This window comes from Ovis canadensis, chromosome 8 (assembly GCF_042477335.2).
Source record: "Ovis canadensis isolate MfBH-ARS-UI-01 breed Bighorn chromosome 8, ARS-UI_OviCan_v2, whole genome shotgun sequence".
NCBI lineage: Eukaryota > Metazoa > Chordata > Mammalia > Artiodactyla > Bovidae > Ovis > Ovis canadensis.
Genome location: NC_091252.1, coordinates 37,269,151 through 37,295,923, shown reverse-complemented (window position 1 = coordinate 37,295,923; position 26,773 = coordinate 37,269,151). Strand labels below are relative to the sequence as shown.

Below are 26,773 nucleotides of genomic sequence, written 5' to 3'. Positions count from 1 at the left end.
CTCTGACTTGGAGATAGTGCAGCACCATGGCTAAGAATATGTTCTTATATTTACGAATCAGACCAGGATCCTGGCTCTTAATCTGAGCTTCGGTATTCTCATATGTAAGATGGGGGACCTTATAAGATTGTTGGAATGTTTAAATGAGATAATGAGCGCAAAGTGTCTAGAATGGTGGGGGCAAGCAGAAGACAATCAGTAACTAGCAGGTAGCATTATCATCTTCAGAGGGTGTCACTCATTTATTTGTACACTCCACAAAAATGTGGGAGTCTTGAAGTGTGGGGGCTTGAGCAGGGAAGGGGTGTGTACACGTGGGGGCAAGCCCCAAACCAGCTGCTGTGAAAGGGACAAAGGTATGGACGAAGCATTTCTTTCTTCCTATAACTGGCAGTCTTCTATGTGGTAAGACTAGTATGTAGCAGATAAGCAGTTAGAGCACTGCGCAGTGTTCAGCTGGTCGACCCCTCATCTGAAACTGGATGCCGTTTTTCGTGTGTTCTCAGAGTCAGCTCTCCAGCGCCACGGATTCCTGTTACCTGTGTCTCTAACAAGCTGTCTAAAGGGAATGGGAGACAGAGTGGAGGGAGAGGGTAAAGAGACTGTTTCTGAACACTGGATAGAAAGTAGAGATTGGAAAGTGCAGGAGTGAAGGGAAAAGCAAGATTCTCTTGTGCACAGAGATGAGGGATGCTGTTTAAACTGTGGCTTCTTGAGGTGACCTGAAGGAGCCTGCATGGACCGCTTCTCTCCCAGGTTCCCTGTGAATTCAGGCGGCACAACCCTGATGCGGCCGCCTTGGCTCTGTGGTCTGAAGCTCCGTCAGTATATTTTCTCGTCTCCGCCGAGGCCAGAGACACAGGCATACTTCTGTGTTTTCTTTTCAGAACAGGGTTCTAGTCCCTGAGAAGTTTGTTTCTTTGAATTATTCCATCTGTTTAGCTATGATAATTATCAATAAATGTTGCAATCATATATAATTATTACAGTCGCTAACATTTTCTGAGTGCTTATAGAAAGCTAGTTATACACTTTTCTACCTACATTATTCTACTAATCCTTGAACCATCCAGGGTAGGTGCTGGTCTTTCCATTTTTGAGAAAAATGAGGCAGAGAGAGTTTAATTAATCTGCTTATGGTCCCAGAGCAGGTCGGTGAAGCCAGGGCTCAAACCCATGCTTAACTCTAGAGTAGAGACTATGCTCTTAATCGCTTCTTCACACTTTTATGTATTTATCGGTTACTAATTGGTTATTTAATGGTCTGATAAGAAGCAGGGGGAGTGGCACTAGCTGATCAAGAGAATACCAGTTAGTTTTAAAAATGAATATAGAACTGCATTCCATGGACCATATAATAAGCGTCTCTATTCTGAAGAGTTCTGTCTGTATGCATATGAAATGCAGTCCGTTAAGAAAGGCTATTTATTGGTACTTCCCTGGTGGTCTACTGGTTAGGAAATCACCTGCCAATGCAGGGGACATGAGTTTGAGCCCTGGTCCGGGAAGCTCCCACATGCCGTGGAGCAACTACGGTTGCAAGCTCAGTGCCCTGCAACAGAGTCCACACCGTGCAGTAAAGAGTAACCCCCAATCTCTGCAGCTAGAGAAAGGCCATGTGCCATGGCAAAGACCCCCCAGCAGAGCCAAAAATAAATAAGTAAATAAAAATTTTTAAAAAACACTGTTTATTGAGGAGAAAATTAGTACCTCTGTTTCTTCAAAAGAGTATGTGTTATCCCTTACAGAAGGGGGCTTAACTAATGACAGATTGTGATTACTACTTCTTTAGTGGTTTTTATTGCAGAAACAATATAATAATAGTAATTTATAAATCAAGAAAAATCTTTATCCCAGCAAATTAGCTGTTATTATTTTTTCACATTCACTCCCAGTTCTTGTGTTTATTTGTGTATAATTTGTACATAGTTATAACGTATTCATTTTTCATTTAAAATTATGTTATCAGGGTTTTTAAGTTAAGTAATAAGCCTCTCCAGTGAGAAGAGTGGAATGTGAAAAGGCTACAGGGCATTAATAATTGATTGGGATAATGCTTACCAGGCAGCCACGTCAGTTTTAGAGCCGGCCTTGGAAGGAGCAGCTGTGTATTTGGACCTTGGAAAGTCTTCATCTTTCCATGCAGTCTGTCAGGCTTCCAAGAGAGCCAAGGGGAAATGGAAAAATACAGTGATTTGGAGCCATGTGAAACTAACAGTATGGTTAAGTTCAGTGTTGTAAAAGAGGAAAAATAATCCCTACCTGATATGGTACTTTAATTGAGGGTAAAGCTTTAGTGAGCAGGCAGTGTATCAGGGTTTGTCAGAATTATCAATGTTTTGCTTTTTTTGGTGGCTTTAATAGTTACTTATTGTTTATAAAACCAGTTTTATCAGAGTGGAAGAACAAAGTACATACTTGACAAATACTATTTTAGTGATAAACCTGTTACTCTGTATTTAAATTCAGTTTAATTCAAAGTGGTTTTTCAGTTTCAAATTTGTATAACTACAGACTAGCCACTTGGGACTCAAGTCTTCCAGGATGTAAAGCCAAGCACCCTGAGGATGGAATCCCATATTCAGGATGTTTATTGATAGTTCCTCCATCCAAATTACCCCTTTCCTCTTGGGTTTTTGGATGTGACAAGAGGTAAGTGAAAAGCAATGGGACAAAGTAATCAGTAGAAATCCTGTTAAACCTGTTTGGAGAAGGTCTGAGAGAATTGATAGAGAGATTATGTCTTCATTTCTCCATCATTACTTTGAAATTTTGCTTTTTTGGAGGGGAGGGAAGTAGAGAGAGGGACCTTGGCACATCAGATTCTATCTGCCTGAGGGGAAATAATTTACTTAACGAGAATTTAAAAATCAGGTTTGATGTTAATTTCAGACCATCACACTTTACTCCTCCTGCCCCCAATCCCTCCCAGCATCAGAGTCTTTTCCAATGAGTCAACCCTTCGCGTGAGGCCAAGTACTGGAGTTTCAGCTTTAGCATCATTCCTTCCAAAGAAATCCCAGGGCTGATCTCCTTTAGAATGGACTGGTTAGATCTCCTTGCAGTCCAAGGGACTCTCAAGAGTCTTCTCCAACACCACAGTTCAAAAGCATCAATTCTTCGGCGCTCAGCCTTCTTCACAGTCCAACATGACTACTGGAAAAACCATAGCCTTGACTAGACGGACCTTAGTCGGCAAAATAATATCTCTGCTTTTGAATATGCTCTCTGAGCAACTGAACTGAACATTTGAGTTATGAACTGGAATATTTACTTATGAGACACATCACAATATCAGAATATCTAGTTTGCTTTAAAGCACCTCTTTGTATAGAGTATACAAAAGCTCTCTACTTTTGTCACAACAAAAACGTGAGGTGCATGTTGGTACTGGAGTGTGTGTGTGTGCGCACGTGTGTGCGTGCATGCGTGTGTGTGTGTGTGTGTGTGTGTGTGTGTGTGTAGGTCCGGGAGAATGCGTTCTAGATGACTTGCAGTGCAGTGGAGTCAGCACACTGAGATTTCTGTGCACACACACACACAGGCTTTACACCTGCCCTCAGGGAGGCTGCAGTCTTACTGGGCAGAGAGGCCACTCTTGTGTGCTGCTATTGTTGACCTCTCTTTCTGCCAGTGCAGCCTTGTCCACCGACTCCAGACTTGAGTTCCATTTAGCCATCGTCCATGCTGCCACCTGCCCATCTCTGTTTTGAGTCCTCTAGGATAATAGAGTAGCTTTTTCCCACCAGGATAATCTGGTGCAAAAACCTTGTTTTTGTTTTGTTTTTCAGGATAATCTGTTTTTTTAATAGATAGCAATGTATAGTGGTTAAGAGCACAATCCAACTGCTTGTGTTTGAATCCTGACTAGGTTACTTACTAGCTGTGTAATCTTAGGGCTTCCCTAGTAGCTCAGCTGGTAAAGAATCTGCCTGCAATGCAAGAGACCCCAGTTCCATTCCTGAGTTGGGAAGATCCCCTGGAGAAGGGATAGGCTATCCATTCTATTATTCTAGGGCTTCCCTCGTGGGTCAGATGGTAAAGAATCCGCCTGCAATGTGGGAGACCTGCATTCGATCCCTGAGTTGGGAAGATCCCCTGGAGAAGGGAATGACTACCCACTCCAGTATTCTGGCCTAGAGAATTCATGGACTGTATAGTTATTGGGTCACAAAGAGTTGGACACAACTGAGTGACTTTCACACACACACAATCTGAGGCAAATTAATTTCTCTGTTCCTTGGTTTCCTTAGGTAAAAGGGGGGTCCTAATGGTGCCTTCCTCATAGGGTTGTTATGAGGATTAAATGGATTAATAGTTGAAAAAAAACACTTAGAACTACCTGGCTTATAGTACATATCGTGTGCTTAGTTGCTTAGTCGTGTCTAACTTTTTGTGAGCCCCATGGACTGTAGCCTGCTGGGCTCCTCTGTCCATGGGGATTCACCAGGCAAGAATACTGGAGTAGGTTGCCATGCCCTCCTCCAGGGGATCGTCCCAACCCAGGAAGCGAACTGCGGTCTCCTGCATGGCAGGTGGATTCTTTACCAGCTGAGTACACATTATATAAGCATAAAGTGAAACAAATGCTTTTTAAAAAATAATTATTACCTAGTAAGATTTGGAATAAATAAATAAATGGGATACAGGAGGCAGGAGTGTATTTCAGACAGGGCGATGTGTGATGTCAAGGAGCTGAGACTAGAATCTGGTCTTTGAACCCCTTGGTTGGTCATCTTATTCATCTGATGGTTTGGTTGTTTTTCCGATTCCTAGATCTTTCTTCCATCATTGACGAGTCAATCAATTTGGTGTATTTGGTGAATGAATCCTCAGCAAGCTGGCCCTGAGCTACTAACCAGCTCTGTGGCTTTTTAGAGAAGTAATCTTTGTGAGCTTTAGCTTTCCTTCCAGTGAAATGGAGCCCGTAGTCCTTGTCTGCCAGAGCTGTTGCAAGGCTTAAATGACATATGTATGAGGAAAGCCCTTGGCTCTGTGCCTGGCTTGTCACGGTGCTGCTTGGATGTTCTTTCCCTTGGTTTCCCTCCCAGCCCTTCTGATATTATTGGAGTTGGTCTGTGTAGAAGGTCCCTCTGCTCCCTGGTTGCCTCAGCGAGTGACATCCTGGAGAGCTGTAGGTTTGGTTCAAATCCTCCAAAAGCTGAATTCATTTTTTATTTTTGCTTTTATTTCCAGTATTCTGGGAGGTGGATCATAGATGGGATCTAATTAAAATTAAAAGCTTCTGCACAACAAAGGAAACTATATGCAAGGTGAAAAGACAGCCTTCTAAATGGAAGAAAATAATAGCAAATGAAGCAACTGACAAACAACTAATCTCAAAAATATACAAGCAACTTATGCAGCTCAATTCCAGAAAAATAAACGACCCAATCAAAAAATGGGCCAAAGAACTAAATAGACATTTCTCCAAAGAACACATACGGATGGCTAACAAACATATGAAAAGATGCTCAACATCACTCATTATCAGAGAAATGCAAATCAAGACCACAGTGAGGTACCATTTCACGCCAGTCAGAATGTCTGCCATCCAAAAGTCTGCAAGCAATAAATGCTGGAGAGGGTGTGGAGAAAGGGGAACCCTCTTACACTCTTGGTGGGAATGCAAACTAGTACAACCGCTATGGAGAACAGTGTGGAGATTCCTTTAAAAATTGCAAATAGAACTGCCTTATGACCCAGCAATCCCACTGCTGGGCATATACACCGAGGAAACCAGAATAGAAAGAGACACATGTACCCCAGTGTTCATCACAGCACTGTTTATAATAGCCAGGACATGGAAACAACCTAGACGTCCATCAGCAGATGAATGGATAAGAAAGCTGTGGTACATATACACAATGGAGTATTACTCAGCCATTAAAAAGAATACATTTGAATCAGTTCTAATGAGATGGATGAAACTGGAGCTGATTATACAGAGTGAAGTAAGCCAGAAAGAAAAACACCAATACAGTATACTAACACATATATATGGAATTTAGAAAGATGGTAAGGATAACCCTGTATGCGAGACAGCAAAATAGACACAGATGTATAGAACAGACTTTTGGATTCTGTGGGAGAGGGAGAGGGTGGGATGATTTGGGAGAATGGCATTGAAACATGTATACTATCATGTAAGAAACGAATTGCCAGTCTATGTTCAATACAGGATACAGGATGCTTGGGGCTGGTGCACGGGGATAATCCAGAGAGATGATATGGGGTGGGAGATGGTAGGGGAAAAAAAAAAAAGCTGAATTCACATGCAGACAAAGTGAACATAGTGACTCTACCCATTCTTTTTTCCCCCTTTGGCTGCGCTGCACAGTGTATGGGTCTTAGTTCGCTGATCAGGGATCGAACCCTCACGCCCTGCAGTGGAAGCACCGAATCTCAACCACGGGACCGTCCAGGGAAGTTCACCATTCTTTTTACTAAGTTTAGTTGGAGGATATATAGTGTTCATCAGTGTTGTGACCTTCTGAGATGCTTTTTTGTTTTCCTTTCCTCTTTCTTTCACTGTGAAATATAACCTATGTATAAGTGAAGGCCGCTCAGTCATGTCTGACTCTTTGTGACCCTCATTCACTATACGGTCCATGGAATTCTCCAGGCCAGAATACTGGAATGGGTAGCCTTTCCCTTCTCCAGGGGATCTTCTCAACCCAGGGATCGAACCCAGATCTCCCGCACTGCAGGCGGATTCATTACCAGCTGAGCCACAAAGGAACCTGTGTACAGAAAAGAGCAAAAGCCTGCCTGTATATTTTGAAAGATAATTATAAACACTCTTATGAAGAAACAGAATGTTGCCAACCCAGCCTGCTTCTAAAGTACAAATGGAGTCCTACGTACCGTATGTCTGAAAATGTGCTCTGTACGTTGACAACCTTCATAGCAACAAAACTAGGAAATATGTAAAGTTGTGGCTTTAGATAACTGAAAGCAAAATATCAAAGATAATTGAATTCAATCAATTCAGTTATCAATTCAGTTATTATTTAAAGTGTTTCCTTTTGATAGACCTGTGATGTTTGGAGGAGTAATAAAGGAAAATAAAGACAGATATTCAAAACTTACTATGTAATTATTCTATAAAATTATTTACCGTATTTCAGCAAAACCACTGTTATCAAGATATTTTGGTGTACTAGTAACAAGACCCAGACTTATGATGATTTAAGGATTAAAAAATAATGTATCAAACTGTAGTCTTTGAATAATTTTCTACAAAGATGTAGATTAAAGTAAACGTAGGGGTGGTAGAGTGGTTGGGAGTCCGCCTGCTGATGCAGGGGACGTGGGTTCCATCCCTGGTTCGGGAAGAGTCCACGTTGCTGAGGAGCAGCTAAGCCCTCGTGCCACAACTACGGAACTCAGGTGCCGCAGCTGTTGAAGCCCGAGTGCCGAGAGTCTGTGCTCCACAGCAGGAGGGGCCGCCGCAGTGAGAAGCCCACACGCAGCAATGAAGAATAGCCCCTGCTCACTGCGACCGGGGAGAGCCCTTGTGCAGCAACAAAGACCCAAGTGCAACCAAAGAGAGAAGCAAACGTGGGAATTCTCCAGTTGTCCAGTGGTTAGGACTCAGCACTTTTACTTCAGGGAGCACGGGTTCTGTCCCTGGTTGCAGAACTAAGATCCCACATACCTTACGGCATGGCCAAAAAAATAAATAATAAATTTAAAAGTATAAACCAAAGTAGATACTGTATGATTCCAGTTATGTAACTAAGTCTACAGACTAATCTCCCGTGACAGAAAATGAATCAGTTTGTATGGGAAGTGACAGGAGGGAAGAATTACAGAGGGGCATGAAGAAAATTTTTGAGTGATAGAAATATTCACTGTCTTGATTGTGGAAGTGGTTGCATGAGTATACATGCTGGGGCTTCTCACTGAACACTTTATGTGCAATTTATTCTGTAACAGTTATGAATGTAAAAGTAAAAAATAAAACTTTTAAAAAATTGTATGATTTTTTTGTCCTAAAGCAAGCCAGAACAATTCAGTGGGGGATAGGATAGACTTAACTAATGGTGTTGGAACAACTGGACAGCCACATTAAGAATGAATATGAACTCTTTATCTCATACCATATACACAAATTAATTAAAAATGGATTAAGGACTTAAAAAGCTGAAACTGTAAAACTATCAGAAGAACACATAGGCATAAATCTTCATGACCTTGGATAAGGCAGTGATTTCCTAGCTATGACATCAGAAGCACAGGCAGCAAAGGAAAAAATAAAATATATGTGCCCGTAGAACTTTGTGCACAAATATTCACAGTAGTGCTGTTCATAATAACTGAAAAGAGGAAACAGTCTAGGTGTCTGTCAATCAATGAATGGATAAATGACATGTATATTCATAAATGAAATATTAGTCACAAAAAGGAACAAAGTAATAACATTCTACAAATTGGATGAACTTTGAAAACATTATGCTAAATGAAAGAAGCTAGACAAAAATGGAAGCATGAATGGAGAAACAGACATAGAGAATAGACTTATGGACATGGGGAGAGGGGAGGAGAGAGTGAGATGTATGTTGAGAGTAACATGGAAACTTACATTACCATATGTAATATAGCCAATGGGGATTTGCTGTATGGATCAGGAAACTCAAACAGGGATCTGTGTCAACCTAGAGGGGTGGGATGCGGAGGGAGATGGGAGGGAGGTTCAGAAGGGAGGGGATATATGTATACCCAAAGCCTTTGACTGTGTGGATCACAATAAACTGTGGAAAATTCTGAGAGAGGTGGGAATACCAGACCACCTGACCTGCCTCTTGAGAAACCTGTATGTAGGTCAGGAAGCAACAGTTAGAACTGGACATGGAACAACAGACTGGTTCCAAATAGGAAAAGGAGTGTGTTAAGACTGTGTATTGTCACCCTGCTTATTTAACTTCTATGCAGAGTACGTCATGAGAACCGCTGGGCTGGAAGAAGCACAAGTTGGAATCAAGATTGCCATGAGAAATATCAATAACTTCAGATATGCAGATGACACCACTCTTATGGCAGGAAGTGAAGAGGAACTTAGAAAGCCTCTTGATGAAAGTGAAAGTGGAGAGTAAAAAAGTTGGCTTAAAGCTCGACATTCAGAAAACGAAGATCATGGCATCTGGTCCCATCACTTCATGGGAAATAGATGGGGAAACAGTGGAAACAGTGTCAGACTTTATTTTGGGGGGCTCCAAAATCACTGCAGGTGGTAATTGCAGCCATGAAATTAAAAGACGCTTACTCCTTGGAAGGAAAATTATGACCAACCTAGACAGCATATTCAAAAACAGAGACATTACTTTGCCAACAAACGTCCGTCTAGTCAAGGCTATGGTTTTTCCAGTAGTCATGTATGGATGTGAGAGTTGAACTGTGAAGAAAGCTGAGCACTGAAGAACTGATGCTTTTGAACTGTGGTGTTGGAGAAGACTCTTGAGAGTCCCTTGGACTGTAAGGAGATCCAACCAGTCTATCCTAAAGAAGATCAGTCCTGGGTGTTCATTGGAAGGACTAAAGCAGAAACTCCAGTACTTCAGCCACTTCATGTGAACAGTTGACTCTGATGCTGGAAGGGATTGGGGGCAGGAGGAGAAGGAGACAACAAAGGATGAGATGGCTGGATGGAATCACCGACTCGACGCACATGAGTTTGGATGAACTCCGGGAGTTGGTGATGACAGGGAGGCCTGGCATGCTGTGATTCATGGGGTTGCAAAGAGTCGGACACGACTGAGCAACTGAACTGAACTGAATGGCTGGTTCAGGTTGAGGTTTGACAGAAAACAAGAAAATTCTGTAAAGCGATTATCCTTCAATTAAAAAAATTTTTTAAAAAAGGAAACGTGTTTTACATACAGAATTTGTGTGTGCTAAGTTACTTGAGTCATGTCTGACTCTGCGACCCTATGGACCATAGCCTACCAAGATCCTCTGTCCGTGGAATTCTCCAGGCAAGAATACTGGAGTGGATTGCCATGCCCTCCTCCAGGGGATTTTCCTGACCCAAGGATCCAACCTGCATCTCTTGTCTCCTCCATTGGCAGGCAGATCCTTTACCACTAGCGCCACCTGGTAATCCTTATGTCCAGAATGATGAAAAATTTCTCAGTCGTGTCTGACTCATTGCAACCCCATGGACTGTGGCCCTTTGGGCTCCTCTGTCCGTGGAATTCTCCAGGCAAGAATAATGGCATAGGCAATTCTATAAAGACAGAAAGCAGATTACTGGCCACCAGGGGCTCTGGGGAAGAAGGAATGGGAGTGACTACTAGTCGGTACAGGGTTTCTGTTTGGGGTGAGGAAAATGGTCTGTAATTGGATGATAATGGTTGCATAACTTTGTGAATATACTGAATACCACTGACTTTTATAAGAGATCTAATTTTATGGTGTGTGAATTATATCTCTTTTAAATTGTTACACGAGAGAAAAAAATCAAAAGGCAAAATACAGAATATCAAGAATTTTAATTTTGAAATACAGACTCTTCATAGCTGAATTTGATTTATTTTTGAAATTTATTATATCTTAGTAAATAGTTGAATAAAATCAGAAGTGTTCTAGTGTTCAGTGTCTGTTAATTCCCTGCATAAGCAGTGTCATTCATATTACAGGTTCACCAATATGTGTACGTATTCACCAGCAGTTACAACCACCATGCTGCTCAGTACACCAGAGCCATGAATGGCACAGGAAGTGAACACGCAACACTGCTTTGGAGTAATGCTTCATTAGGAAAGAATCGATTGTGCTGGGTCTAAGAGGAAAGATTTGCTTTTCTCTTACCTCTTAGCTGAGTGCCTGCGCCTACTCTGCAGGCATCTGAGGCCGCTCTGGTGCCAGTCTGAGTTTGGCAGTGGCACAGCCACAGCTTACTTGATGACGTTTAGGTGAAATCTCGTTTTGCTTCCTGGACATAGGACGACAGGTGTGGGGATGTGCTTCTCTGAAGCCTGAGCAAGGAAGACTGTTCAGGATTATGAGTCTCACTGTATCAGTGCCGTTTGATGGGGGGACCAGGGCAGGGGTCCCTCTTATGGGGCTCTAGCTCATCTCGTCGCACCCATGTTAGGCCCTACTTGGTTACCTGTCTACTTTTTCGCTCTTGTCCTTTCAATAGCTGTCTGATTTTGAAATTAAACCAAATGGTAGAGATGATTTTGATTTGGCTAAGACAATTCTTTCTTTCCTTTAGTGCTGTGAGGTATCACTTCACACCAGTCAGTATGGCCATCATCAAAAAGTCTGCAAAGAATAATTGCTGGAGAGGGTGTGGAGAAAAGGGAACCCTCCTACACTGTTGCTGGGAATGTAAATTAGTACAGCAGCTAGGCAGAACAGTGTGGCTGTTCCTTGAAAAACTAAAAACAGAGCTACTATATGACCCTGCAGTCCTACTCCTGGTCATATATCTGGAGAAAACCATAATGTAATTAAGTTAGATTGTGAGTTTCTCCAGAGTGGGATAAGTTTTTATCGGCATCAAGTATGGTTCCTGGTGGGGTTTTTTTTTTTTTGAGGGTACAGTGTGTTTATCTAATATACATTCAGTTCAGTTCAGTCGCTCAGTCATGTCCAACTCTTTGCGACCCCATGAATCGCAGCACACCAGGCCTCCCTGTTCATCACCATCTCCCGGAGTTCATACATAGTGTGAAATGATTACCACAAATAGGTTAACACATCTATCACCGCACATAGTTGCAACTTTTTTTGTGGTAAGCATTTTAGGATTTATGCTCATAGCAACTTCCAAGTGTACAATATAGTACTGTTAACTGATAGTTACCATGCTGTACATATACATTTACAGTATTACTCATTTGAGTCCTTTCTTTTTTTTTTTGGTTAGGCTAGCTAAAGTTTTGTCAATTGTGTTTATCTTTCCAAAGAACCAGATTTTAGTTTTGTTAATCTTTTATATTGCTTTCATATTCTTTCATTTCTTTGCTATTTAATTGTTTTAAAAATCAAAATATACAAGGTGTTAGTTTCTGGTGTACAGTGAAGTGATATATATATATATTCAAGCATATGTATTTCATACTGTTTTTCATTATGGTTTATTATAGGATATTGAATAAAGTTCCCTGGGTTGTATAGTAGGACCTTATTGTTTATTTTATATACAGTAGTTTTTATCTGATAATCCCAAACTCCTAATTTATCCCTTCCCTACCCCATCTCCCCTTTTATAACCATGTTTGTTTTCTATGTCTGTGAGTGTTTCTGTTTTGTAAATAAATTTGTTTGTATCATATTTTAGACTCCACACATAAGTGATATGGTATTTAATGTTTGTCTTCCTCTTTCTGACTTACTTCACTTAGTATGATAATCTCTGGGTCTACCCGTGTTGCTGCAAATGGCATTATTTCAGTTTTTATGGCTGAATAGTATTCCACTGTAAATACAGACACCACATCTTTTAAATTACACATCTGTCAGTGGACACTTAGGTTGCTTCCATGTCTTGGCTGTTGTAAATAGTGCTGTAGTGAACATTAGGGTGCATTTTCTAATTAGAGTGTTTGTTTTTCCAGATATATGCCAGGAGTGAGATTGCTGGATTACATGGCAACTCTGTTTTTCATTTGTTAAGGAACCTCCATAGTGTTCTGGTTGAGGGCAGGAGGAGAACGGGGCGACAGAGGATGAGATGGTTGGATGGCATCATCACCGCGATGGACATGAGTTGGAGCAAACTCTGGGAGATAATGAAGGACAGGGAAGCCTGGTGTGCTTCAGTCCATGGGGTTGCAGAGAGTCGGATATGACTTAGCAACTAAACAGCAACAATACTGTTCTCCACCATGGCTGCACCAATTTACCTTTCCACCAACAGTGTAGGAGGGTTCCTTTTGCTCTGGTGGATTTTTTAAAAAATATTTATTTTGGATGCACTGGGTCTTTGTTACTATGTGCCACGGGCTTTCTCTAGTTGTGGGGGCTACTCTTTGTCGTGGTGGGTAGGCTTCTCATTGTGGTGGCTTCTCTCGTGTGGAGCACAGGTTCAGCAGCTGCAGCACGTTTGCTGGCTCTACAGCACGTGGCCTTCTGTAGTTGAGGCATAGCGGCTCATTAGTTGTGGCTCCTGGGGCCCAGAGCGTGCAGGCTTCAGTAGTTGCAGCTTACAGGCTCTACAGCATGGGCTCAGAAGCTGTGGTGCATGAGCGTAGTTGTTCCATGGCAGGTGGAATCCTCCCAGACCAGGGATCGAACCCGTGTACCCTGCACTGGCAGGCGGATTCTTACCCACTGCGCACCAGGGAAGTCTGGTGGACGTTTTTTAATGAAGGACTTTGGGCATGTTTTCTTATTCCTTTTTCCACCTGGAATCTCACCAGAGTTGCATAAATAACCTTGACAAGTTGCTAAATATCTCTAGTCTGTTTTTTCCCCATCTTTAAAATGGACAGAATGCCTCACCGTGTTGCCTGAGAATCTGATGACAGTTTTATGCAGGCACTACCCATGGGTTAAGTGGCACTCTGTGTGTGTGTGTGTTCTTCCATCTTCCCCCTCCCCACTCTACCCTCATCAGTGATTAAAAATTTCGCTGGCAGAGCAAACAGCTCTCTGCAGTTGGTGTTGCATATAGTGTTACGTAAACGTCAGTTAAGCTGCTTGATGTTGTCATCCAGACATTTATATTTTGGTCTTCCTGTTCTATGAATTGCTGAGAGTGATGTGCTTAAATACACAACTGTGACTGTGGATTTGTCTAGTTCTCCCTTTAGTTCTGTCAGTTTTGTGTGTTCGTTTTTATGACTTCTATTTTTTTTTTGTTGTTGAAAACCTCCACATAGGTTTCTGTTTTTTCCTTCCAGTTTATCCTGAAATGATGATCACAATTGAGTTTAGTGAACATCTACCATCTCATATAAGTACAGGATTTCTCTTATTTTTTTTTAAGCAACATTATTGTGTAATTGACATGAAATAAGCTGTATTACATGAAATAAAGTAGGTAATTTGATGCGTTTTGTCGTATGTATACACCAGTGAGACACAACCACCACAGTCCAGATAATGAGCGTATCCGTCACACTCAGGCTTCTTTGTGTCTTTGACAGTCCCTCTCTCTGTACCCCTCTCCACAACGAGGTGAACACTGATATGCTTCCTGTCCTGTATGTTGGCTTATATTTTTGGGAAACTTTTAATAAATGGAGTCGTGCTTTATATATCCCTTTTTTGCCTTTTTCCCACTGTGTGTGAGTATTTTGGTATTCATCCATGTTGTATTTATCAGTAGTTCACTCCTGGTATTGTGCTGGGTGGTATTCCATCATGTGGGCGTCTCAGGTGGAAATAGTGGTGAAGAACCTGCCAGCCAGTGCAGGAACCATGAGAGATGAGGGTTCGATCCCTGGGTGGGGGAAGAGCCCCTGGAGGAGGGCGTGGCAGCCCACTCCAGTATTCTTGCCTGGAGAATCTCCATGGACAGAGGAGCCTGGGGGGCTACAAAGAGTCGGACACCACTGAAGCAACCGAGCACATACGCCCGCACGTTCCATTATATGAGCATACCATAATTTGTTTATCCAGTCACTTTATTTGTGAAGGTTTGGGCTCTTTGCAGTTTTTGGCTGTTGTAAATAAGACAACCATAACCATCTGTATGTAAGTTTTGTATGGACATATGCTCTTGTTTCTCTTAGGTAAATACCTGGGAGTGGAATGGCTGGATCATATAATAGGGATGTATTTAGCTGAAGAAAAATCCCTACTCAGTTTCCCCAAATGGTTGTCCAATTTTAAATTCCCAGTAGCAGCTTATGACATCCTTACATCCTAACATCCTTACCAACACTTGGTATGATTAGCCATTTTAGCCATTTGAATAGATGTGTGTAGTTTTTTCATTGTTGTAATTTATATTTTCCTCATGGCTAATGATGTTGAGCATCATTTCAAAAATGAATATTTTCCATTTGTATATCTTTTGTGAAGAGATTGTTCAAATCTTTTTAACCTAGTTTTAAATTGGGTTGCTTGGTTTTTATTGAGTTTTGAGAATTCTTTGTATAATCTGGGTGCAGGGTTTGTTTTTTGTTTTTGGTAAGATATATAACTTGCTAGTCTTTCCTCCCAGTTTATGGCTTGCCTTTTCATTCTCTTAAAAGTGTCTTTCGAATAGTAATTCTTAATTTTGCTGAAGTGAAGTTTTTTCTAAGGATTATGTTTTTGATGTTGTGACTAAGAAGTCTTTGCCTAACCCAAGGTAACAACGATTTTCTCCTATGTTTTTTCCTAGAAGTTTTATACTTTTCAGTTTCAAATTTCATTTTTATGATTCATTTTGAGCTAAGTAAAAATATGGTGTAAAGTAGAGTTTAAATTTCCTTCTTGTGTTTCCTTTTTTTTTCTTATTGATGGCATATCTTATTTTATTTTGTTGTTTTTTTTTTCCCCGTCAAGATCTTACTGCCTCTTTTTTTTTAATTTTTATTTTTACTTTATTTTACTTTACAATACTGTATTGGTTTTGCCATACATTGACATGAATCCACCACGGGTGTACATGAGTTCCCAATCATGAACCCCCCTCCCACCTCCCACCCCATATCATCTCCCTGGATCATCCCCGTGCACCAGCCCCAAGCATCCTGTATCCTGTATAGAACATAGACTGGCGATTTGTTTCTTACATGACAGTATACATGTTTCAGTGCCATTCTCCCAAATCATCCCACCCTCTCCCTCTCCCTCAGAGTGCAAAAGTCCGCTTTATACATCTGTGTCTCTTATGCTGTCTCACATACAGGGTTATCATTACCATCTTTCTAAATTCCATATATATGCATTAGTATACTGTATGGTGTTTTTCTTTCTGGCTTACTTCACTCTGTATAATCTGCTCCAGTTTCATTCATCTCATTAGAACTGATTCAAATGTATTCTTTTTAATGGCTGAGTAATACTCCATTGTGTATATGTACCACAGCTTTCTTATCCATTCATCTGCTGATGGACATCTAGGTTGTTTCCATGTCCTGGCTATTATAAACAGTGCTGCGATGAACATTGGGGTACACGTGTCTCTTTCTATTCTGGTTTCCTCGGTGTGTATGCCCAGCAGTGGGATTGCTGGGTCATAAGGCAGTTCTATTTGCAATTTTTTAAGGAATCTCCACACTGTTCTCCATAGTGGCTGTACTAGTTTGCATTCCCACCAACAGTGTAGGAGGGTTCCCTTTTCTCCACACCCTCTCCAGCATTTATTGCTTGCTGACTTTTGGATCGCAGCCATTCTGACTGGTGTGAAGTGGTACCTCATTGTGGTTTTGATCTGCATTTCTCTAATAATGAGTGATGTTGAGCATCTTTTCATATGTTTGTTAGCCATCCGTATGTGTTCTTTGGAGAAATGTCTATTTAGTTCTCTGGCCCATTTTTTGATTGGGTCGTTTATTTTTCTGGAATTGAGCTGCATAAGTTGCTTGTATATTTTTGAGATTAGTTGTTCTGTTATATTAGGTGTATATAGGTTTGTCATTGTTATATCTTCCTGATGTGTTGAGACTTTCATCATTAGAATCCCTCTTTATTTCTAGTAAAACTACTTGCCTTGAAGTCTGTTTTGTCTGGTGTTAGTACAGCCATTCCAGTCTTGTTAGGGTTATTAATTCATGGCATATCTTTCCCCATCTTTTTTATTTCCAAGTTATTTGTGTATTTGTATTTAAACTACATCTCTTTAAACAGGATATAAGTGATTCTTGATTTTTTTAATCCAGTTAGATAGTCTTTGCCATTTGCTTGGTGTCTTTATTTTTCTTTAATATCATTACTGATATGGTCATATTTAGGTCTGACATTTTGCTATTTGGTTTTATTTGTCTCATCTGCTTCTTGTTCTTCTGTTCTTTCTCTTCTGCCTTCCTTTACATTAATCAAGTAATTTTTAGTAATCAATTTTAATTTCTCTATTGGCTTTCAAGCTATATTTCTGCATTTTTAAAAAGTGCCATCTTTAGGGATTACAGCGTATATCTCAATGTATTTTAAGTTGATGGAATTGCTTCAGATAAAATGTAGGAATCTTGTGGTAGTGTGTTTTCATTTACTTCCATCTTCAGTGCTGTTATCATATATAATATATGTATCATAGATGTATTATAGATGTATTATAATACGTCTATCCCAGGTGGCTCAGTGGTAGAGAATCTGCCTGCCAGTGCAGAAGCTACGGGAGATATGGGTTCCATCCCTGGGTCAGGATGATCCCCTGGAGGAGGAAATGGCAACCCACAATATTCTTGTCTGGAAAATTCTGTGGACAGAGGAGCCTGGCGGGCTGCAGTTTGTGGAGTCACAGAGTCAGACACCTGAAGCAGCTAAGCACTCCTGCACATACATTGTTAGAATTTTTGCTTTAAATAGTCATATATCTTATAAAGAAATAGGAGAAAGCAGTGTGTCGTGTGTGTTTCTATGTTTCAGTCCTTTCTTTGGACCTAAGTTGTGGAACTTTGTTTAAGATTTCTTGTAGTGGAAATCTCCTAGATTTCTATTCTAAGATCTCTGAGACTTTGTTCATTCTCCTTCAGTATTTTCTTCTTTTCTTATATTAGGTAATTTTGGTCTTCAAATTCCCAGATTCTTTCTTACGTATGAGCGTATCATAATGGGTTTTTTCCAGCTATTGTACTTTTCATCCCCAAAATTTCCATTTTCTTGTAGTTTACATTTCACTGTTGAGATTCCCTATCTCTTCACTCAGTAATTCAGCATTTTACTTTTAAATTATTATCCATTAATATCAGTACTTATAATTATAATAGATATTTCGTAGTTTTTGTTTTCTGAATTCAACATCTGAGTCCATTCAGAGTCCATTTATATTTATTAGCTGTTTCTTTGCATGTCTGCTAATTTCAGGTTGAATACTCGAACATTGTAGATAATATTTGAAACAACTCTGATTCCACTTTGTTTTTCCAAGTATGATTGAGTTTTTGTTCCTAGGAGGCAGTTAGCTTGCCTGGACTCAAACTTCAGAGTCTGTCTGTCTGTGGTGTGTAGCAGCTGATGTCTCTGTTCAGTTCATGTAGTTTCCAACGGTTGCTTTTTTTTCTCCTCTCCAGCTGTTGCTTTTCTTTAGTCTGGCCCTTACTAGTCCACCCAGCATCTGCATAGCTTGTTGATCTTCAAGAAGGCCCGCACACTGGTAATTTTTATTTCTTCCAGATTCAGCTTCTCCAGGTGTAGAAGGGAAAAGGAAGGGTCAGTCGCTTGTCTCTCAGACTCTTTGTGACGCTATGGACTGTAGCCTGCCAGGCTTCTCTGTCCATGGGATTTTCCAGGCAAGAATACTGGAGTGGGTTGTCATTTCCTTCTCTAGGGAATCTTCCCAAACCAAGGATTAAACCTGGCCTCCCACATTGCAGGCAGGTTCTTCTTGGTCTGAGCCACCAGGGAAGAAAACTCTCCTCCAACTTCTGTCTGTTTTAAAACATTTTCCATATTGTGTTTAAATAAGTTTTTTTCCCCCCAACACAGTTATTATCTGTAAGAGGACTCACTTGACCACTTCACTCTGCTGCCACTAACAGAAGTTGATAGCAAATAACTTCAAAACCACTCCTAAGTGAAATATACCTACCAAATAACCTTTCAATTGGCAATAAAATGGTCAAATCAAGTACAATTGACTCGTTCCTGAGTTTTTGTGTAGTTGTCAGACAACACCACACTCCGAAAGTCATTGGAACTTTGTTAAATGATATTTAGATGTTTATTTGAGGCTATTAGACCAGTGTTCTATTATAGAGCAAAGCTGTTGTGAAAAGGCCAAGATCAAGTGGAAATGGGGGTTGGAACTCTCAAAACAGGGTGAAAGAGTATTTATCAGCCTTCAGCTAACTACGGTAAGTCTTCCCTTTGGGTGTTTTCAATTGTAAACATTTTGTCCTTGTAGTCATTTATGTCCACATAGTTAGAACATTTATTTTTGTGTTACTTAATATGCAGGAAACTGTTTTTAAATAGTAAACCTAACCACTTCTTCCAAGTGATTTGCATTTTCCTTTGGCCATGCTGAGAAATGAGGATTTGTTCTTAGTATGGAGTAGTGAACAAAGAGAGTCTGAGTGGGGAAACTGGAAAGCTGATTGTTACTTATATATATATATATATGTGTGTGTGTGTGTGTGTGTGTGTGTGTGTGTATGTATGTGTAGTTTATTGTTTTTTAAAATTTGTATTTAATTTGTACTTTTATGATCACCTTACTATAGCTGCTAACAGTTACACAGGATTTGAATTGAATTTGTATTTATGCTAACCACATTGATTGTTAGTTTATAAAAAAGATTTTCCTACCTGGTCTTTTTTTTGGATGTTTCTCTCTGTTAACATCAAACACACACATTCAAATAAGAGTGCACAAACACACTCTAAAGTCTTTCTTTCTCTTTTTTTTTAAGGGAAAATGGACTTTATGTAATAGCTAACTTGAATCCTATAGAGGTGCCAACAACCTCAAAATCAATTCATTATACACATAGGTATGCCACTCTATAACAACAGTAAATATATAAAAGTACAATTCATTGAGAAATACTGTTAATGCCAAAGAGGTCTACTATGAACTCATTAGCATTTCAAAATATCTGAATTTTATCACTAACATCTACATACATTCTAAAAACAGTATTGCAAATGAGAAGAAGATACAGCAGGATGTAACAAGCTTTACTGATTAGGGATTCTAAGCTGGTACATTTTCAGGAGATTTTTAATCCCTTCTTTATTATATATTTTTTGAAATCTATATCTCTTAAGACATTTAGCTCATTGTATAGGGCGTTCTGGTTGGACCTCTATTTCCATATGCATATTACTAGATGGAAATTATTGGAAGATAGAAAAATATTTTAGTTTTTTTAATATTCTCAGGAGCTTGTGATCGTGCCGAGAACATACATAATAAACACTTTCACTTGGAATGGAGAGAATGTGGTTATTCCATATTTTAGATAGTATCTCTTCCGTTGGAAAATATTTGCTCTTCAACAGTATTAGGAAACCCTGTGTGGATGTTAGGTCAAATTATGTGGAAGGATTAGTGGTAGTTTGCATTTTTTAAACAAAATTTTACCATGCTGGATAGAGTGACTATGTCTTTCAGTTTCTCAGTTTCTATTATTAATAGTAATCATAGTCAGACTTGGAAGGGTCAGAAGAGAACAACAGGCTCTTTTATTTTTATGGTGTATAGCATAATCCGTAAAACCTTGGATTCTTTGTTATGCCATGTTAAAATTTTACAAAAACAGTGCCAAGTAATAGATTCATTCAAGAATTAATATTTTTGGTCACATAATCTATGACAGAGGCAGGAATATACAATGGGAAAAAGATAGTCTCTTCAGTACGTGGTACTGGGAAAACAGGACAGCTACATGTAAAAGAATGAAATTAAAACATTTCCGAATACCACACACAAAAATAAGCTCAAAATGGATTAAAGACCTAAATGTAAGATCGGACACTATAGAACTCTTAGAGAAGAACATAGACAGAACACTCTTTGACAAGATATCTTTTTTGATCTACCTCTCAGCATAATGAAAATAAAAGTAAATAAACAAGTGGGATCTAATTAAACTTAAAAGCTTTTGCATAGCAAAGGAAACCATAAACAAAACAATAAGACAGCCCTCAGAATGGGAGAAAATATTTCAAACAAAGCAACTGACAAGGGATTAATTTCCAAAATATGCAAACAGCTCATGTAGCTGAATATAAAAAAATAAAAAATAAAAAATGGGCAGAAGATCTAAATAGACATTCCTCCAAAGAAGACATATGGATAGCCAAAAAGTACATGAAAAGATGCTCAACGTCACTATTAGAGAAATGCAAATCAGAACTATAATGAGGTATCACCTCACACCAGTCAGAATGGCCATCATCAAAAATCCACAAACAGTAAATGCTGGAGAGCATGTGTAGAAAAGGGAACTCTCCTACACTGCTGGTGGGAAGGTAGATTGGTACAACCACTATGGAGAACAGTATGTTGTATGGGAGTTCCTTAAAATAGAACTACCATATGACCCAACAGTCATACTCCTGGGCATATACCCAGAGAAGACCATAATCTGAAGAGATACATGCACCCCAGTGTTCATTGCAGCCCTACTTACAATAGCCAGGGCATGGAAGCACCCTAAATGTCCATCAACAGAGAAATGGTTAAAGAAGATATGGTACATATATACAATGCAATGCTACTCAGCCATAAAAAGAATGAAATAATGTCATTTGCAGTGACGTGGATTTACCTGGAGATTATTATCTTGTGTGAAGTAAGTCAGACCCAGGGAGACAAATACCATATGATATCACTTATATGTGGAATATAAAAGAAGGGTATAAATGAACTTATTTATGAAACAAATAGTCAGGGATGTAGGAAACAAACTTAGGATTACCAGGGGATGGGGGGATAAATTGGAAGATTGGGACTGACATATATACACTGCTGTATATAAAACAGGTAACTAGTAAGAACCTGCTGTATAGCACAGAGACCTCTCCTCAGTATTCTCTAATGGCCTATATGGGCAAAGAATCTTAAAAAAAAAAAAAGTGAATATATGTATAACTGATTCACTTTGCTGTATGTCCAAAACTAACACAACATTATAAGTCAGCTATACTCCAACAAAAAATTTCTAAGAAGAGAATTTCTTGAATTCTCTGGTAGTCCAGTGGTTAGGATTCCCCTGTTTCCATTGCAGGGGAGCTAAGATCCCTCAACCTGTGCAGTGCAGCCAAAAAAAAAAAAAAAAGATGTTGGGAATTTAGCTGAGGCATTAAGGTACAGAAGTGTGAAATTCAAAAGTGGGATAGTTCATGTTCAAGGATCAGTTAGAGGGTCTAAAACCCACAAGAAGGATATTTATGGGTCAAGGAAGAGCATTTTGTGAAGATTCTTTTATGAAATTATGCTGTGGCTTCCTTCCACCCCACCCCTCATGGGAAAAGTTGGGGTATACATCCTTTCACTTGATAACCTAGCGAGGGGAGCTTTAGAGGGACCACTTAGAGGTTTAAAGAATTCTCTTCAGTTAGGGGATACAGAGGACTGAGGTCTGAATCCCGTGAGAAATCCAGCAAGGAGAGAACTGCATCTAGCCAGCTGCTCCCACAGCAAGAGGAGGGCTCTGTGGAATTTGCCCACACTCCAGTGTTTGTCAGGGCAGAGGAAACATGAATATTTCCTGCAGAGCAGAGGCAGGCTGAGTGGAGGAGAGAGGAGCTGTTTTGATCCCTGCCCAAATAAACCGTCTAGAAGGGCAACGAGGCTCCAACAGTGAGTCTTTTAAATGACAGCCAGAAAGCCAGGAGGAGAGTGAACTGTCCTTGTCTGTGGAGCTGTAGCCAGAAGGAACTCTGAGGTGAGACTTGGAAGAACCCACAGAAGTGCATCTGAGGGAAAGCGTCCGCTTCGGACATCGCCGTTCAGGCCTTTTGGCAGGACCTGTGAAGTAGGAGTCTCCTTGCCTTGTCTCCGAGTTACCCCTCTGTCTCATGCTGGTCCACTTTGCAGAGAGCAATAGCTAGGGAGGGGAAGAAGGGCCACGGAAAAGAGACAAAGCTGATCTTCCTCTCCTCCCGAGGAAACAAGATTTGATTACCTAGTGAAGGTTAGTTTGTAACCTAAAGCACCTGAGGCCTTTCTGCTACTCAGCACTGGCTACAAGGTGGGCCTGCTGAAGTGCTCATGCAGTGGCGGGGAAATGTTTTCTCCACGCTTGCATTTTAAGACGATAGTCGAGACAAAAGTAAAGTTGTATTTGATTATATCCTGCACTTAGTGCTTGTTCAGTGGACATAAGATTCTGTAAAAATTTTTCACATTTGGTGTTATGGTAGACCAACACCTAGATAATGCGTAAAGACTTGTTTTTCTTCTTGAAACATGCCTTGACTTTTTTTGAACATTAGTGCAATATAAATATTTGCTCTTGAATTTCTTAATGTGATTTCCTGGTAAGTGTTGGCGTTTCATTTAATTGTCAAGTACCTTCATCCAAAAATAAAGGTTAGGATGCTGTTCTTCTAGTCTGACTAGACTGGTTTAGGTTGTTTCATCAACATGATAGATGACTAAATTTTTTTTGAATGAGATTAAATGATTAAAAATCAGTAACATTTTTATATAACATGGACTGAAAAAGTCACACTTCTCCTTGAGCGGGTACATCCGGGGCTGTGGTTGTGCTAGTATCTGGCCCATCACCTCTTTCCTGAGCCTGTCCACTTCTAAATCCCTCCCACCAACACCTAAGCTAAGCCTGCATTGTTTGTACAGTCTCTTCATTGTGTTTTTGTCTCCTTTCTGGTAAGGGAAGAAAGGAAAGAAATTGTGGCTGATAAAATATACATAAATAACTTAAAATGTAAGAAGGCAAAAAAATTAAATGAAATTGTTAGACTGGTGAAGCTCCATTTGGATACCATTATTAGCAAATAGTCATTTGTACAGGGTCTGTCTGGATTTAACTTCCTTTGCTAAGGAAATAGAGCGGTTTACTAGAAGACTGTCAGAGCTGGGTGGAATGCTGGAGATCATTTCATTTTGTAAGACAACTTGTTGTTGTTAAAACTCTGCATTGTTAAGCACTCTGTGCTAGATGTGGAGGTTTAGACACGTTTTCTCTAATCTTTAATAATTCTGGAAAGATCTGTGTTCCATCCTCTCTCAAGGTGAGAAAACAGACTCAGAGGAAATGATTTGCCCAAGAATTTGTTGGATCGTTCCAGAGCTGGGGACTTAAGGGATTTGTTTGTTTTATAGCTCATGTTCACTCAGGGCTCTCTTGGTTCTTTATACTTTTTAAGAATTTACAGACTCGGTGTCTTACAAGATCACTCATTTCTTTGGCACAAATTTGTGAGCATTTGTACTCAGTGTGTCTCTCTTTTGCTTTCCTTTTGTTTTTGTCTTTACAGTATCAGGACAGGAAATTATGACCTGATTCTTAAATCTTTTCTATTGTGAATGATAACATACTTTCAAAAAAGAAGATAAACTGTGTGTATGGCTTTATGAATAAAGTGAATATACAGTTACTTATCTAGGTTAACAAATTGCCTTTGTGGATTTGATTCCTTTAACGAAAGCACAAAGCCCAGACTCTAGGCAGATGTTTGATTCTTAACTACTGTGTCCATATAACTCCTTTTCTTCAAGTTTCACCACTGTTGAGTTCAGTGGTCATTTCTTTGCAGTTTGATCACCTGGGCATGGGTTCCTAAATATATTTCAGTTTTTTCAGACAGGTTTCTTTCCACAGATTAGAAGTTGCTTAAAACCATAGTTACCAGGATAGAGATTAGGTCCCAGGAGAATGTTTGATTTATTTAAGGATACAAACTTTTCTCAGAAGTTCCACTGAACACAAATAATTGCTTTGCTAATTATAATGAGTACTTGCCAAATGCTTTGATCTATGATTCAGATTTGTTACTTATTCTAACTTCCCCCCATTCATCAATCTGAGTAGTATCTTTCCTGCACTGGTACTTTTCTCAATATGTCTTACATTCTGTGAGATAAGAACACCTAGAATTCCACGTGTCATAATGTCCCCCATCTCCCCCTCTCTTGCAGCATGGGTTAGTTCTCTCTCCATGGGGATGATTTTCTTCTGCTGCCCGATTGTCAGTGTCTTCACAGACATATTTGGTTGTCGGAAAACAGCTGTCGTGGGCGCTGCTGTTGGATTTGTTGGACTCTTATCAAGTTCTTTTGTAAGGTAAGGACTTGGTTTCTTCATGTTTTCAAAATCTCTGAGCTATCTTCTAGATTTCCTTTCAGAAACTTTGCTGTTTACAAGGAAAAAAGTCCTTTTCAAGTGCTTAAAACTTGAAGCATGTCACTTATGCAACTGTCCACAGCAGCAAATCAGAGCTTGTAAATTTGAGTGCTTTTGCTTGCAGCGCCTCAGAGTGAGATGCCAAGTCAGGGTACATGTGTTCCCTGGAGCCAAAAAAAAAAAAATTTCTCCTTTTGTTTTTTTCCATTCACAGAAAAATCCCAAAGACTCAAATTCTAGCAGTAAAGTTGTCTAAAGCAATGGGCTTAATTTAAGATCAACTCATTCTGAGTTCCAAAGCGTACAAGAGATGATATTTTGAAGTGGTTGTTCATAGGCTTGATGTGAAATATTTTTATTAATGAGATGTAGACTTTGCTGTTTATTTCAACCCAGGTAGAGAATTCCTACCTGCACTGTTTTCGAGAGTGGGGGTGGGGAGGGGGAAAGAACAGTGCTGAAATTTAAAAAGATCATGACAAAATGAAGTGATCAAATGCAGCTTAAAATAAAAATTCCTATCAAAACATTGTTCCCTGTGTCTGTTAGAAGCCCTGCAGAGGAGCTAACTGCAGATAGCTGGGAGGCACCGTAACCCTGGAAGCACCTCTCTCTCCAGCTCCTGTTTTACCTGCAAATCCTCTTTCATTGTCAGGATAATCCCCAGATAGAGAAACCCTGGTTTAATGGGTAGCTCTGGCTAACAGGCTGCACTTAACAGGAAAACCCTTAGATGATTTCCATCCTCTGTCTACTTTAGTGGTTTATCTTCATTTCCTGTCCCTTTCTCTTCCTTAGCTATCTTCAAGGTCTAGTTGAAAAGCATTATTGTAGTTACTAGGAAAAAAAAAATCAAACTTACATTGCTTGCCCTGTTTATTTTTTTCTATTTTTTTTAAATTTAAAATTAAAAAATGTTTTTTTTTTTGCAATGTTGTGTTGGTTTCTGCTACACAACAGTGCAGAACAGCCATAGTTATACTTAGATCCCCTCCCTCTCTAGCCTCCCTACGCCCCCCCCCCCCATCCCATCCCTCCAGGTCATCACAGAGCGCAAGACTGGGCTCCCTGCGGCATACAGCAACTTCTCCCCAGCTCTCCATCTCACGCCTGATAGCTTCTGTCTGCTGATGCTCCTTTCTCCACTCATCCCAACCTGTCCCTCCCCACTGTGCCCACAAGTCCATTCTCTACATTTGTGTCTCCATTCCTTGCCTGAAAATAGCTTCATCAATATCATTTTTCTAGATTCCATATATATGGTTAATATACTTTGTTTTTCTCTCTCTGACTTCCTTCACTCTGTATAACTCTAGGTTCATCTACCTCACTCAGTCAGTTCAGTTGCTCAGTGATGTCCGACTCTTTGCAACCCCATGAGCCGCAGCACGCCAGGCCTCCCTGTCCATCACCAACTCCTGGAGTTCACTCAGACTCACGTCCAGTAAGTCAGTGATGCCATCCAACCATCTCATCCTCTGTTGTCCCCTTCTCCTCCTGCCCTCAACCTTTCCCCATTAGAACTGACTTAAATTCGTTCCTTTTTATGGCTGAGTGACTGCAGCCATGAAATTAAAAGATGCTTACTCCTTGGAAGGAGAGTTGTGACCAACCTAGACAGCATATTGAAAAGCAGAGACATCACTTTGCCAACAAAGGTTCATCTAGTCAAGGCTATGGTTTTTCCAGTGGTCATGTATGGATGTGAGAGTTGGACTGTGAAGAAAGCTGAGCGCTGAAGAATTGATGCTTTTGAACTGTGGTATTGGAGAAGACTCAAGAGTCCCTTGGACTGCAAGGAGATCCAACCAGTCCATTCTGAAGGAGATCAGCCCTGGGATTTCTTTGGAAGGAATGATGCTGAAGCTGAAACTCCAGTATTTTGGCTACCTCATGCAAAGAGTTGC

The 26,773-nt window shown here is 40.1% G+C and overlaps 1 protein-coding gene across 1 annotated transcript in view; it reads left to right on the top strand.

The window, feature by feature from the left end:
• The window catches only part of SLC16A10 (solute carrier family 16 member 10), a 113,366-nt gene that overhangs the window by 44,594 nt on the left and 41,999 nt on the right, over positions 1-26,773 (top strand). The window contains exon 2 of the mRNA XM_069598113.1: positions 24,662-24,806. Within this exon, the coding sequence (XP_069454214.1) occupies positions 24,662-24,806 (145 nt within the window). The remainder of the gene's footprint in view (positions 1-24,661; positions 24,807-26,773) is intronic.